Source organism: Scyliorhinus torazame, chromosome 12 (assembly GCF_047496885.1).
Source record: "Scyliorhinus torazame isolate Kashiwa2021f chromosome 12, sScyTor2.1, whole genome shotgun sequence".
Lineage (NCBI taxonomy): Eukaryota > Metazoa > Chordata > Chondrichthyes > Carcharhiniformes > Scyliorhinidae > Scyliorhinus > Scyliorhinus torazame.
In genome coordinates this window covers 203329084-203345081 of record NC_092718.1, presented here as the reverse complement: position 1 = coordinate 203345081, position 15998 = coordinate 203329084, and the positions used below count along the sequence as shown (strand labels likewise).

The following is a 15998-nucleotide window of genomic DNA, read 5'->3' as shown; positions in this document are numbered from 1 at the left end:
TGATGGCCACAGAAATGAACATGAAAAAAAAAATCAACCTGAGGTTGTAAGAAGGCTCTGCTGTCTGCAGTGGTGTCAGTGAGGTAGGTGTGCAGTGGCTTGGGTTACAGCTGAGGAGGCAGTTTTGGCAAGAGACTGGAACCGAGGTTTAAAACGCAGCTCAGGGAGGCCAGAGTACATTCTGCCATTTGAATTCGCCTTCAGTCGAGATGGGAGTAGGTGCACGGGAGACCTCAAATCTCAATCATTACTTTTTTTAAAAAATTATCATACTCGGATTTGATAAAATTCTTGTGTAAGAATTTATTTTTGTTTTATAATTGCCTCTGGTAATAAAGAGCTGCTCTGCAGGGAAACATTTGTGAGAGAGATAGTCATTTGCTGGTTACACAACCCCAACCAAATTACCCTTAAATGAAAGGGGATGGGAGCAGGCACCAAAGAGGGCAGCAACAATCATGCTTATCCATCTGGGAGTACAGAATGATAATTGGTTTCATCTGGGAAGCCAGGCAATTAGCGTGGCGCTCGCTTGACAGGCCAGAACACCTCATTATTGTACACAGAAATCTATCTGGTGTTTTCTCAGCCTGGTCCTTGCAGCGATTTATTTATTTTTCTCTGGCGATTCTGTCAGCTGAGAGAAATGGGCACTGCGGACCACAGGCGTTGCCAGGTTTGCCACCAGTTGTGCTGTTGGGGGAATAACTAACACTGTGTGTTCGTTTTGACAAATAGGAGCCGGGTTCTGGGCAGGGGGGGGCGGGGGAAAGCAAAATAACGACTTGAGATTTGGCTCTGAAGACAGTGAAGTTCAGGAATTCGGAATAAACAAAATCCACAGTGCAGCTGCTGCCAGCTCCGCGTTCAAATCAATGGCAGAAAATTAACATGAATGCCACATGCCCACTTCCGTCCTACAACCAGCTCTTCTTTTCAAAAAACTTGTGCCCTGGAAGATGTTGTTTGCCTCGGGTTCTTAAAGAAGCTTAACCCCACCCATCCCCCCCCCCAAAAAGCAATGTGTATAGAACTCTGTTTGATTGATAGAAGGTAAAGCATAAAGCACAGGAAAGGGGCTCAGAGCATAGGTAGGATATGAGGCATGCATGACTTCGAGGGGGGGCTGACATTGGCTGAGCTTATCTCTCGCTCAGTGGAATCTAAGAATCATAGAATTTACAGTGCAGAAAGAGGCCATTTGGCCCATCGAGTCTGCACCGGCCCCTTGGAAAGAGCACCAAGGCCACACTTCCACCCTATCCCCGTAACTCAGTATCTCCACCTAACCTTTTTGGACACTAAGGACAATTTAGCGTGGCCAATCCACCTAACCTGCACATCTTTGGATGAAAAATCTTATCAAAATCTTCCGCCATGTCAGAGAACTGACAAAACTCCAACTAGGTAGTTGTTAGGTTTTGTTTATCTAAGCTCTGGGTGTGGGTGGAAGGGGTTTTAATTTCCAACGAGTTCAATTGGATAGATTTTGATTGAAATTGTCTATTTGATTCTGTAATTTTTACGGTTTACCTGCCTCTCGGTATTAGTCGACCCCGCCAAGAACCTTATATCTTCTGACCCTTATTGACAAAAATGAGGATGGAAAAAAATCAACTATCGAGGTAGCAGACGACAACCGGTGAAACAAACGTATGATGTTCCCACTCAGCTGTAACCCAAGCCATTTGTAACTTCAGTTTGCCCCTCCCTACACAGTCCAGGTCACGCTACAGTAGAACTCCCTGCAGTGTTCAGCTTAGGATCGGAGTGTTGTCACGGAAGTTGTCTACAATATTAAACTGTAGCAAAGTTGGAATAGTTTTAATGCCATTGAGGCCCTGGTTACCAGAAAGTAGGTCGGCAGAAATATGACTCTTCACAGTTGTTTAATGGTGTCTATACCAGTGCCAGGCCCACTCCAAGAGTAAGTCTGACAGCTCCAGTAATGCCAGCACTTTCTGAAAGGCCATAATGATCGTCTTTGTTGCATGGAGACATGGCAGGAAAAGCACACCCGAGAGTCAGATAAAATTAGTTTTACTGCCCCAATATAGAAATCACACCAGTACGATGGAATTTTCATACCATTTTGGAGGGGGCTGGGTGAGAGAAATTGAAATGCAAGGGAGCTGTGCTCGTGTCAATCGTCCACAGAATAGCTTGGTGATCCTAATTGGTCATTTGGGATGAAGTACAGGTTAACAATGGTGCCCAGCTGTTCACTAACGTAACCAAAACGTTATCCAAAGCTCCTCACATTAGTGGGAGTGTTTTTATGTTTTCTACATCGAGGGTGGCCTGTAAGATTTGACTTCACACTGCACCCAGCGACAGTAGTAAAGGTGTATCATAACCGGGCAGCATTTCACCAAGCTAGGTAGCATTGGAGAAAAACGCTCATCAGAGGGCTTCAGGCGGCCCAGCTAGATCGTGGTCGCAAACCCACCCATAACCCCGGGATCAAAAACACAGTCCAGCAGAACTCGACTTACAGAGATCTCGTTGGGAGAGTCCATTCCCGCTTCAACCCAGCTCAAACCAAAGCACGAAAGGTGAGGGATCTTCATCGCCCATTACTGGCCTGGATTCAACAACAACAACAACTTGCACACACGTGAACCGTTAACCTCATTAAGTGCTCCATGTGCTTCATAGGAAATTTACAGGTGGGAAAACAGAAAGGTGGTCATAGAAGTGAAATGTTATATTTCAATTTGCAACACCACTTGGGGCATCTCATGTTAATTCATTTTAAAACTTAGGCCATGTTCTATTGCGGAGCCTTAATCCAGAAACTGCCATTGACTGCTGAGTTAAACGTAGCTCTAAGGTGAATGTTTTCTGCCAGAACCAAATTAAAAAGAGTAATCCCTTTCTCGGTTCACAGGCATTCATGTGGGATTTGGCTGAATGCCTTTGGAAAACCATATTTTTCTCCCCCTCTGAAAGTTGGATGGTTGCATTAAAGTAGATGCTTGTGAGGAACACACACACTGTCTGCACTAGCCATAAGATTAAAAAGGTTGGGCTACGAGCTAATCAGTGGGGGGAAAACCTCTCCTACAAATTTCTGTGACTCTCATGGCAAAATATAACAGTGCTAGGAGTTATCATATCAAGCATCTCCCAATTAGATAAGACAAAGTGTATGTATATTGAACCTTTAATAATCTCAGGATATTCCAAAGTTCTATAGCCAATAAAATCCAGGGTTTTGACCCAGTGATGAAAGATTGATGATATATTTCCAAGCCAGGATGGTATGTGACTTGGAAGCAACTTGCAGGTAGTGGAATTCCCATGTGCCTGCTGCCCTTATTTTTCTAGTTGGTAGAGGTTGTGGGTTTGGAAGGTGCTAGCGAAGAAGCCTTGGTGAGTTGCTGCAGTGCATCTCGTAGATGGTTCACACTGCTGTCAGTGGTGTAGGGAGTGAATGTTGAGCGTGGTGGATATGATGCCAATCAAAGGGGCTGCTTTGCTCTGGAAGACGTTAAGTTTTTTGAATATTTTTGGAGCCGCACTCATTCAAGCAAATGGAGACTATTCCATAACACTGGTGGTTTGGTCGGAGGCTTGAAAGTCAGGTGGTGAGTTACTTACCGTAGAACTCGTAGCCTCTGACCTGCTCTTGTTTATGCTGATGGTCTAGTTAAGTTTCTGGTCAATGGTAACATCCTGGGCTGGTGGTGCGGTGGTTAGCACTGCTGCCTCACGGAGCTGAGGACCCAGATTCGATCCCGGCCCCGGGTCATTAACCGTGTGGAGTTTGCACATTCTCCCTGTGTTTGCGTGGGTCTCACCCCCATATCCCAAAAAAGTGCAGGGTAGGTGGATTGGCCATGCGAAATTGCCCCTTAATTAGAAAAATAAAAAAGTAATTGGGTACTCTAAATGTTTTTCTTTTTTTAAATGGTAACATCCTGGGGGGTTAAGGGTGGGGGAATTCAGTGATGGTAATGCTTTCAATGTCTCAAATTGAAGATGGTCATTAAATGAAATGAAAATCGCTTATTGTCACAAGTAGGCTTCAAATGAAGTTACTGTGAAAAGCTCCTAGTCGCCACATTCCGGCACCTGTTCAGGGAGGCTCGTACGGGAATTGAACCGTGCTGCTGGCCTGCCTTGGTCTGCTTTAAATGCCAGCTATTTAGCCCTGTACTAGGCACTTGCATGGTGTGAATGTTTTTTTTTGAATTTAGAGTACCCAATTCATTTTTTCCAATTTAGCGTGGCCAATCCACCTACCCTGCACATCTTTGGGTTGTGGAGGAGAAACCCACACAAACCCAGTGACCCGGAGCTGGGATCGAACCCCGGTCCTCAGCGCCGTGAGGCAGCAGGGCTCACCACTGTGCCACCTTGCTGCCCTATGCCACACTCTGTTAACTGGTGCCTTAATTTCAAGGGCAGTCAATCTCACCTCGCGCCTGGAATTCAACTCATTTCTTCATATTTAGAGCCAGGTAATCCTGGCAAGTCCCAAACTGAGCAACTGTGAGCAGGTTCGTAGTGAGCAAATGCCACTTGATAGCACTGTTAATCCCGTCACTATTCTGACAATTGAGAGTACACTGATGGGATACTGATTGGGATAGGAATTGGCCAGATTGAACAGGAGATACCTGAGCAATTATTCCCCAGTGTCAGGTAGATGCCAGTCTTGTAGCTGTACTGGAAGAGTGTGCCTTAGAGGCACAGTTCATTTTGGATCTCAAGTCTTCAGCACTACAGCTAGATGTCATCGGGACCCTGGCCTTTGCTGTATCCAGGGTGCCCAGCTGTTTCCTGGTAACAAATGGTGTTAAATATATGCAAGCCAGGATGGTGTGTGATGTGGAGGGTAATTTGGAGCTGGCTATCGCATGGTTAAAGCCTTAAATGTAGATGAATGCTGCTACTTGATGTTTACATATGCATATGAGCTGGAGAACCAGGCCATCTTTAGCCTAGTTGCCAAGGCTCCATTTAAACTCCTGTTGTACTGGCAAATGTTATTCAAACTAGTGTCGAGTTGTAAGACGGATGGTCTGGTTTTCCAGAGATCAAGTCTGGAAATTTCTAAACTGAACATTAGACAGAATCTGATTTTCAAACTGTGGTGCATTTTTCCCCACTCGTGTACCTTGGGAGTCAGAGGTTTTAATTGACAAGGTCATGGAGATCTTCAAACACATGCCAGGGAATGCTGCAGATTGGCAACGATGGCACTTAGCTCCCCAACTGCACTCCACCACCCCTCAAAATCACTATCCTTTAATTTTGACTGGTGCAGATTGGTGGGGAGCAGGGGGCGTGATTTTCTCAGCCGGGGCTGGGCCGGAGAATCCCCGCGACCAGCGCGAATCGCGCCATGCCGCCCCACTGCCAGCATGCAATTCTCCGCAGAGCGGAGAATCGGTGCCATTGGTGCCGGCGTGGCGCCGGTCGCTCTACGTGGCTGGCCCGCCGATTCCCCTCCCAGGATGGGCCGAGCGGCCATCGTGAAAACGCTGAGTCCCACCGGCGCCGTTCTAACCTGCTCTGGGCCGGCGGGACCTCGGTGTGGAACGATCGGGTGGCGGCCTATGGGGGGGGGGGGGCTTCCGATGTGGCCTGGCCCGCGATCAGGGCTGGCATGTTGAAGGAAGCCACGGCGCTTGCGTGCGTTGGTGCCAGCGCCACTGTACATGCGCGGATCCCGCGGCGCCCAGTTCGCACCGGAATCAGAAGCTGGAGTAGCGTTAACCGCTCCAGTGCCGTGTAGGGGCCAGAATTAGTCGTGGGGTTGGCCCGTTCACGCCGTCGTACAACGCAACGGCGTTTACGACGGTGAGGACACTCTGCCGCGGGATTAGAGAATCTTGACGTCTAATAGCTGGTTCCAACCAACGAGGCTTCACGTGGACAGCATATGTTTACAAAATGGCCCCTCTGGTCTCGCGCTTCATTCCCAGTGCCGTTTGCCTCCATCCAGTGTTGTCCGGTCCAAAAAGCAGTAACTAATGTTCTAACGCATTAGCAACAGTGTTCAGTCATAATTCAGGCCGGGGACTTGAATTTCTCCTTAAAGGGAAAATTGGCGTTGGTCTCGCTGTCTAGCTTTGCACTACAGCTAAACATTCACTATAAATGCACTGCATGTGAAACAGGAGATACAATTAAATTATGAAAACATGGCTGCAACAAAGCACTGAGGGAATGTTGAAACTCTGGTCATGTCTTTTTATTGAAAGCTGGCCATGACAAAGTCCATTTACAAGACACACTATTACAGAAGCTTTCGCCACAGTTTAACATTTATCCTCAAGAATGACAATATAACACTACAATGCAGGTCATTAAATGAAAATAAATATCGCACCTTTATCCATTTATTACTTCCACCTTTTGTACATAAAGTTCAACCCTTCATAAAAGATGCATCTGTTTTTGAAAATTCCCTTTTCTTGTAGAGGCGCAGACTCTTTAGGTGTCAGCACCTCTCTGGCACCTTACCCAAGTGGCCACCCACGGGTCTAAGTAGGGAGCACTGGAATATGCCTTGACCAGAGGGTATGGTGTCCTGGCTTGGGCATCCAGCCAAACACACACACACTCCTTTCACCATAGTCTGCGCTCTGGTTGATTTTTCTGTTCCTCCATCGAGGAATGGGCACTTGAAGCACCCGACTGCTACACTAGTTGAGATCAATGAGTACAATCAAGACTGAGAATCAAACGAGTCCTTTTTTTTTTTTTTTTAGTGTGGAATGCCTCAAAAGACAGGACCACTTTGCAAAGTCATCAAGCTGTGCGTTGTGGATGGATGTACGTAACATATTGTGACCATTTGTTTATTTCAGAATTGCTCGAGTTAACCAATAAAACAGTTTGGGCAGCGCAAGAGCTGTTTGCAAAAGAACATTCAAATAGTTAACAAATAATTCAACTCAGCTTCAGTCATGTGGAATTATTTGATTATATTCACCCCCAAAGTTTTCGAGCCTAAGAGCCGGGAACAATTAATTTATTGACCCAAAATCAACAGCCTTGAAATCATATTGTGCTATAGTAGTGTTCTACATGCTTAACCCATATGATATTCCTTTGCATGCAATTTTATGAGGCTTTGACAATTAAAGTGAACAGAGAAGGCTACCATTAAAGTAGCAAATAAGGGAATATAATGCCGAGGGGTCAAGTATTTTGCATGCAAGTATCACACGGCATAATTTCAAGGCAATAGTGTTTTGTGGCTGTGGCAGTGTTCGCAATAATAGGTTCTGGACACTGAAATCAACAACGTGTAATTATCCCTTTCCACCCCCATTGGTTGCTTCAATTAATTAAATCAATTATTTATATTTCAGATTGGTTGTTTGCATTAGAATTGGTTATAATCAGCTAATTAGCACAACCCTCAATATCGCACTGAGACAAATGAACACTGATAGATGCGATTAATATATACTTACAGGCCCGCATGATGCAATAATAAGCCTACAGCTCCAACAGTGCATTTATCTACCAGACGTACACAGCAGGCTCATTGCAGCATCATACGAGGTTTAAACTGGAGGCTGTTCTGTAACTCTGACCTGTACACCCTCATCCGGAGCCATTGTGAAATAGGAATTTAACAGCAATAAGAAGCAACTGAGAAAATTTATATCTTGAGAACAAATACATGAATGTCCCAGATTTAAATAAACTTACAACTATACACATCAGAGAAAATGAGAAAAAGAACAGGCCATTCCAAGCAAAATTGTGTTATCTTACAAAGCGTTTCTTTCACACTGGGACACAAAGCAAGATGCGCACCGAATATTGCCAATATTGATGCAGCCGAGTGCCTTGATTAATCTCAATGTGTATTTGTAAACTGGTTTAGATAGTTTCTTTTTTGTCCATTTTAGCTCTCTCTCTTGGTTGCTATTGTAACCTTCAATGCCAAGGTGTTTTGCTTTAGGCAGGGTTGTGAAAACAAGACTTTCAATCCTTTAGCCACCCATCAGACTTCCTGGTAATGGTCAGGGATGTTCCCTTCCCCTTTTTCCATATGGGTTTTTCTATATGGAATGGTGACAAGTTTCTTCACAAACACCAAATGGTTGCCCCTGCTTAACTTTCTTTAAGTTAAAGAGACAATTCTCTTATTCTTGTACAAAATAACAAAAACACATCAGTTTCAAAGGAGAGTGATTGAAAGCGGCATTCAAGAAATAGGTGTTCATTAACAGACCAGTTAAGGAAGAATTGGCATTTGTATCGCATCTTTTATGACATCCCAAAGCACTCTACAACCAATGAAGTTCAAATGCAGTCACTGAATTTATTTAATTCCAGTTTCTAATGTTGGTTACGTTATTGATTAAAAACTGGAATGTAAACACACAGTTCCAAGGATTTTCTCGGATACCCTAACGGATGCAGAATTATGCTGTGCAGAATTGGAATTCTTGATCTAGGTTCGATTCCTGGTGAATTAATTCAGCTCAAATTCAGATCACAATTGGGCCACTATGATTATCCACCATACTTAGGTTGTGGGTGAGGAAAGGGGAAAGAGGCAGAAACCAGGCTCGGAGGGCTGCCACTCCTGATCGTTACCCAGTTGCCCGTGTTGTTGGCAAGTACATCTTTCTGAATTGAAACAGCAAGTGCTGGGAAAACAGAGGAGAACTCTGAAGAAGGGTCACATGGACTCTGTTTCTCTCTACTCGCACGCTGCCAGACCTGTTGGGTTTTTCCAGCACCTGCTGTTTTTATTTCAGATTTCCAGCAGCCGCAGTATTTTGCGTTTATTTAAATATTTCTGGGAGTCAGGTGAAAATAGGATAGGATAAGGTAGAGGAATGAGCTTGGCTGAATTGGTCCCCGTGGTAGAACAACCTACTAAGATTCATGTCTTGGACATGAAAGGTGGCAGCTGTAAAAGGTACTGATGGGCGTATGTGTACATGAAACTACCCCCAACAAGCCTTTAGCAGAGACATAAAAAACGTGTAAAACTGGAACAATATTGACAGCTAGTGGGTATATTTGTCTGTGCGTGTGAAGGCAATGTATTTTTTTTAGGGTTTAAAATGATGAGTATCAACACTTTGTTTTAGATTTTATATAGAGTCTTTAAAATCTGCTGCCTGAATTGACAATGATTGCTCGACATTAACAGCAAGCGGTTCTGCCTGTGCAATCACAAGGGAAATTACAGTCTACTCAATCTTTGTGCTAGATAACGTGAATTATCCAATTTGAATTAAGTATGGAATGTAGTGCAAATACATTGAAGCAAATTTGATGAAGTGTAGACTAAACGTGTTGATGCAGGTATAGCTGTTTTGACAATGGGAATGATTTTTTTGTGAAGTCCATGAGGGTCACCGTAGAATGTTTGCACCAAAGCCAAAAAATGAAATCCAGCTATTCCAAAAATGGTCTTCTCCTCCCCGTTACAGAAAGTTCTGCTCACAAGGGACCGTGCTGTGTTGGTAGGGGAGTGCTCCTGCTCTTAAAGTTACAAAAATGAACTGCTCATGGAAATTTAAAGTATCCCCACTATTTGAAGCCAGCATCAGTTGCTTTCAGATCAGACCAAGTGTGGGTTCTGTGCAAGGTACAGTCTCCACCAATCCTTTACAATGTCTTTTAATCCTACCTCAAAAGAGCATGCGTTCCATGCCCGTGCCAATTTCATCTTCCCCTTTTTTTGCCAATTGTCTGACGTTGCGAGATCCTACCTATGAGGAACTATTTTGAGATTGCCCAAGTTTATATCACTTCTCACTTTTCCAGCCAGTAAAAGTTTTCATCCGAGTATTACTCCAAAATCAAACCCAACGCCCAGAGGAGAAACAAAAGTGCTCTCGCTTCCCATGCCCTTCGGTTCTTTGAGCATCGACCACTGGTAACGCTGATATGTGAATTAAATTAGATGAACTGTATCTTAACTCTTCTCCCAAGATCACTTACTTTATTAACAAAGACCGTTTAAAAAAAAAATAATTTAAAGTACCCAATTATTTTTTATTTTCCCAATTAAGGGGTAATTTAGCGTGTCCAATCCACCTACCCTGCACATCTTTGGGTTGTGGAGATGAGACCCACACAAACACGGGGAGAATGTGCAAACTCCACACGGACACTGACTCAGGGCCAGGATTGAGCCCGGGTCCTCGGCTCCGTGAGGCAGTAGTGCTAACCACTGGGCCACCGTGCCATCCCGACAAAGCCAATTAACAATCAAATCAGAGAGAGTTAGCACACAAACTCCATTTGCGAATCCAACTCTCAACTGCTTGAGCTACTGCACCACCCTATTTCATTTGAAGAGTAGTAGATTTAATAAGCAGTCAGCATATTTTATACTTCTTTAATGTTACTTTGTCACATAGAGAGTTATTAATATCCGTAACTAATTTGCAGACACACCAAGTCCTCTATTGTGCGGTCTTTGGGATCAGATACTCTTTGTGTTCTTGTCCTTAACAAAAGGTTTCTGTACTCAAAGTCCTGGTAATACTCTGAGGGTTTCCGGAATGCATTCCGGAAAATGCACTCCAGGACAAACATGCGAACTGTAAAATCTTCCTTTGAAAAAAGGGAATTGCACTTCTCACTATTCCAGCCAGTAAAGGGTTTCATCCAAGCAAACCAAGACCCAGAGTTGATCAGAGTTTCCTCAGTTGGAAAGCTTACCGCAGTTGCGATAGGTGATCAAATCGGGTTTTGTAACTTAAGTGATCAATATCTAGTATTTCGTTAACAATCCCATCTGGTCAAGTCTGTCACCATAATGGGATCTTTCCAATTCCAACAGAACAGGTTGGGTCCTGAAGAGTTGTGGGCCCTGCTTTTAACGTTCCAGTCAATTGCTGGGCAATCAGTCCACTGCTAATAAGTGTTCCACTTTCATGTTTGGAGGGCCTGCTGCCTCGAACTCTTGGACGACTGTAACTCCGTGACTGCATCAGACCCTCAATGAACACAAAATGATCTTTAATGCAACACGCCAGTGACATTGAAACTCGCTGATAGTTTAAGGTATATCCAGGTAAAGCCTCCCATGCAATCTCAGAACGTGTAACTGCTCAGGCAGCTTAGACTTCTGAATCCGAACCGGAATAATAGAACAAGAGTTATTAAGCTCCGGAGTGGTCTCTAGGAGGTTTCCTCAGCTGGAAAGCTTACCGCAGTTGCAAAAGGTGAATTCACATCTCCAGGAACAGAAACAAAACAGACAGAACAGCTGCTGCTCCTGTGAGAGAAGAGGACGAAGAGGACAAAAAGGAGGGCGACAGGTGGGGGGGGGGGGGGGGGGGGGGGGGATGGAGGAGGAGGAGGAGTAGAAGAGGAAAAGAAAGAGCCGTTGCCAATTTGCCACTGGGCAGAGCAGTTATCTCACGAAACCCGATCTATGTTACGTTTAGTTTACAGTCTCTTTTTAATGAGTTTCTCTAGTTTGCGGATCCTGGAAGATTCCTGTTCAGGGGACGGGGCAGATAGCGATGAGGCTAAACTGTTCTCTGCACCCGAAGGAGGGGTGGGTAACCGCTGTCGGAAAAGCTCCAGCATGCTGCTCTGTTCACTCCTCTTCAGACCCTGCAACACAGAAAAGGGGCATTTGTACCAAAATAATAATTCTTCTTATAATTTACAGCTACACATTATAGCTGCGACTTGGATTTACCCTGAAGAAAGGCCAAAGAGCGTAACCTGGACACATGTAGGAAGAAGCTGGATAAAAATGACAAGAGAAAGGAATAGAAGTCTATGCTGATAAGGTTCGATAAAGAGGGGAGGGAGACAGATGTGCACTGTAAACGCTGGTATAGACCTGTTGGGGCTGAGTGGCCTCATTCTGTGCTGTGCATGCTGTATAATTATCCCACACCTTGTTTAAAGCTGCTAGTTATCTCTGTCTCAGTGACTGCACCTGTAAAAAGCACAGTAACTCACCCACAGAGCTATAATTTGGTGCACCTCACTAATTAAAAGTCTTGTTTAATTTTCAGTTGCTTGTGATTTTAGGGTTTCCAAAAGTAAGTTCTTAAAAATTCCAGGAGAATTGATTTTATTTTGCGTACGGCAGACTTAGGGAGGTGTAATTAAAGGGCCGTGCTCTAATAAGCTGCTGCTGAATGACAAATGTGTACTCTCACTGGTGGTTCCCCAGTTGATGAGTTTGCGATCTTGGGCACGCTGGTCGGTGGCTGTGCTGAAAGGAGGGCCATCGCTTCTCTCTGAAGAGTTGCAAAGAGGACCCCAGCTCCTGAGAAGCTGTGATGGGGCACAGCAAAAAAATACACAATCCTCGTCACCACTGGTCAACTATCATCCGAGCTCCTGTGACTGTCTCTGCCCCTCTTTATCCGTCACTCACATTCAAGACTGTCCCCAATTGCTCTTTCATTGATTTGTTACGTTCTGCAGTTGGGTTACAGCTCGTGGATATCAGTGGCTAATTCAAGGGTTATCTCACGCTTTTGAATGGCCTCGTCTCCAATTTCACAACTTGCCGAGTGACTCGATGTCTCAACCTTTCGCTTGCTAATCCAACACTGCAGCCACTGTGCGACTGTACCCAGTTTGGTGGGCCAGACCCTCTAACCCAGGAACCTCTTGCACTTAAATTCAAACAGAGAATGTGGTGATTGCTCAAATCAGAAAGAGACAAAGGTTTAGAGGCGCGTTTTCAGGTAAAACGTTCCATTCCAAACATCAATCAAATTCATTCTTACAGATTCTGACAGATCTACCATGAATTTCCAGGATTCATGTTTTCTTCTGTTCAACTCGACGATGCAAGCTGTTAGTTCTGTGACCAACGTGTAGAGTTTTGGTCTCCTTACCGAAGGAAAGATATGCTTTCCACAGAGGGAGTGGAACAAAGGTTCACCTGACTTGATTCTGGAGATGGTGGGATTGTCGTCGGAGAAGACTGTGCCTGTACTACTCCGGACTTTAGAATAACGAAGGGTGATATCATCGAAGCATACAAAATTCTTACAGGGCACGGCAGGGTAGATGCAGGAAGGGCATTTCCCTGGCTGGGGGTCTAGAACCAGGGGACATAGTCTCAGAATAAGAGGTAGGCCATTTAGGACTGAGATTGAGGAAGAATTTCTTCACTTAGAGTGTGACAAATCTTTGGAATTCTCTAGCCCAGAGGGCTGTGGAAGCTCAACTGTTGATTACGTTCAAGACAAGATTGATAGATTTCCAGATATTAAAAATATCAAGTAGATATGGCGATGGTACGAGAAAATGGAGTGGAAGAAGATGATCAGCCATGATCTAGTTAAATAGTGGAGCTGGTTTGAGGGGCCGAATGGCCTACTCCAGCTCCTCATTCTTATATTTCTATGCTCAAGGCTCAGGTGTACACAATACTGAGGTTTTAATTTAGCACCCTAATTTGTCAGATATGTTTCTGAAGACCTCACCTTCATGTCAAGAACTTTCTGGAATGTGTCCGTGCTACAATCAGCCAGCAGTTTGATGTAATTATCCACAAACACCACAGATGCTTCATGAGGTGCCATTACCACCTATAGGATTGAGAAAATAAAAGAATTAGAATGTGCTTCGGGAGAGTTTGGATGTTCATCAGTTTGACCAGCTGAACTGCCAAAAAAAAACTTGTGTTTACATAAGACCGTACCACATCCCACAAAGCTCCTCATAAACAATATCCCATTCATGTCATGAACATAATCCCATTTAGAATTTGCTTTATCCAGTCCAAGATGGTGATCATTTTATACACAGCAAGATCCCACAAAACAAAATGGAAGCAGTGCCCAGTTAATCTGTTTTTGTTGCATGAAGAATGGTGGTCCTGGTACAAGCAGAAAACACCGTTTGTCCTTGAATAGTGCCATGGGATCGTTAACAGCCACATGTACTAAAGGAACAGGTGGACAGGACCTTGGTATATGCTTCTGCCGGAGCAGATGATCCACCAATTCTGCCTGTTCAGGTAATTCTTCAACTCACACCATGCTCCTCGCAGCCTCCTCCCAACCTCCTGCCTGGTGCTATTTTCTCCCTTTCACCATTGTTGGCTACTCTCCTTTAGTCTCGAGGACAACATGGTGAGCGGATCCTGACTTCTTGATGCACTTCTCCAGGATATGCTACCATGGAGCAATATTGATTTTGTCAGTTGTCTCCTAAAACTATGGAAGGGCAGATAAAATGACCCTGTATTTTCTCTTTTCAGATAACGACAGACCTGTTTTGTATTCCCAGCATTTTCTGTTTCTATTTGATTCCAACAATGTTTAACATTTTATTTCACATATAAATGTATTTCTTTTATGAAGTTTCAAACCTTTTCAAATATTTATCACTTTTATTTAGCACAATTGTACACCTAGAAATATTGAGCGCGATCGTACGGCCTCATTGCTCCCGACTCGTTGATGCGGCGAGGCCATTAAATCTTGCGGGAGGCCTCTCGCGAGAATTGCAATGCTCGGGGAGCCTCGTATAATCCAACGAGAAACGAGATCTCGCGAGACGTTGCGATCTGGATCTCACCGCTAGCTTCACTTAAATATATCTGAGCCGGAGTAACCCTAGGCCCGGGATCGAACGCCCCTGCCTGGGAGACCTCACCGTGGCGTTATTTAGCTCTGGTTTCCACAGCCGTGGACCACTTGGACCATAATGGCACTTGGGTGTGGGGGGGGGGGGGTCTCTCAGATGATTGGTGCCTGGGCAGGGTGGTACCCTGGCACCCCCATGCACTTGGGCATATTGGCACTACCATCCTGAAAGTGAGAGATGGGGGTAACATTTAGGTTTCCTGCAGAGAGCCCCCCCCCAAAAAAACAATGTCCTGTTTAATATCAGGGTCGATCTCGGTGCTCCAGGCAGGTTCCGAGAAAAACCCTGCTATTCATGTCAAACCAGGACTGTTCTTCCTTCTGTAAAATCGCACCCTTAGTCTTCACTTTCCTGTACAAAGGTGTCGGCCACAATTTATAATAAAGTATTAAACGGATCCATCATTCACTTCATTGTCAGGTGAAGTTTGTGATACTTTTTCCAGAGAGATTTACTTGGTATTCCTAAGACCTTGCTCTAATGGCTGTAGACACTGTATAAAATCTCCTCTCAGGCTTCTAGCACAGGAATGCCCGAAGCCAAGTTTCCTTCCCTCCCTATGTGGAGGGTTGATGCTCACTCCCTTCCCTCAGCAATCTAATGGGCTGCAGCAGCGGCAATGTGGGAGAAGGGAAGTTATTTTATAGCTGGTGATTTTCTAGCTCAAACCTCAATCCGTTCAACCCTAAAGAGACAATGGAGATTCTAAAACCATGCCCAGCTGTTGGTCTCAGTACATTCAGCCAAAGTAAAAGCCCCCCAGGAATGAATTTTAAAATAGAGAACAAGTATCAGGGCAAAGAGAAATGTTTTTTAAAATTGCTTATTTTTAAAATTGAGAATAATGACTGTCCCAAGTGCACTTTTCTAAAAACTCTTTCGTTGACAGATTTTTAAAAATCCATTCACAGGATGTGTACGTCGCTGGCTAGGCCAGTATTTATGACCCATCTCTAGGAGAAGGCGGGTGGCGAGTCATTTTATGGCATCACAGCAGTACTTGTGGTGTAGGTGCACCCACAGTGCTCTTAGGGGGTTTCAGGCCAGCGACAATGAAGGAATGGAGATATATTTTCAAGTCAGGGTGGGCATGTCTCAGAGGAATACTTGCAGGCGGTGGTGTTCCTGTGGATCTGACGCCCTTGTCCTTCTGGGTGGGACAGGTCGCCGGTTTTCCTTGTGGTAGGCTATAGTTGGAAACATGGTAGTTCATCAAGTTGTGTTTAATTGGGCCTCTACTATTCAAGGCTCCAACACTGTTGAGTAATGTAGGCGAAGCCAGGTAATTCTCAGAATCACAGAAGTGTTACGGCGCACAAAGAGGCCATTCGGCCCATTATGTCTGCACCGGGGCCTCCTGGTGTCAATTGCAGTGCCAATTGGAGTGGTTTCTAATTTCAGTCCCCAGGCCATAGGAACAG

General features: G+C 44.6%; 1 protein-coding gene across 1 annotated transcript in view; it reads right to left on the bottom strand.

The window, feature by feature from the left end:
• Positions 1–6190: 6190 nt before the first annotated feature.
• Positions 6191–15998, bottom strand: part of vps53 (VPS53 subunit of GARP complex) — a 355834-nt gene continuing 346026 nt past the window's right edge. The window contains exons 21-22 of the mRNA XM_072469721.1: positions 13410–13514; positions 6191–11565 (exon numbers count right to left, since the gene is read on the bottom strand). Coding sequence (XP_072325822.1) covers positions 11395–11565; positions 13410–13514 — 276 coding nt within the window. The 3' untranslated portion in view covers positions 6191–11394. The remainder of the gene's footprint in view (positions 11566–13409; positions 13515–15998) is intronic.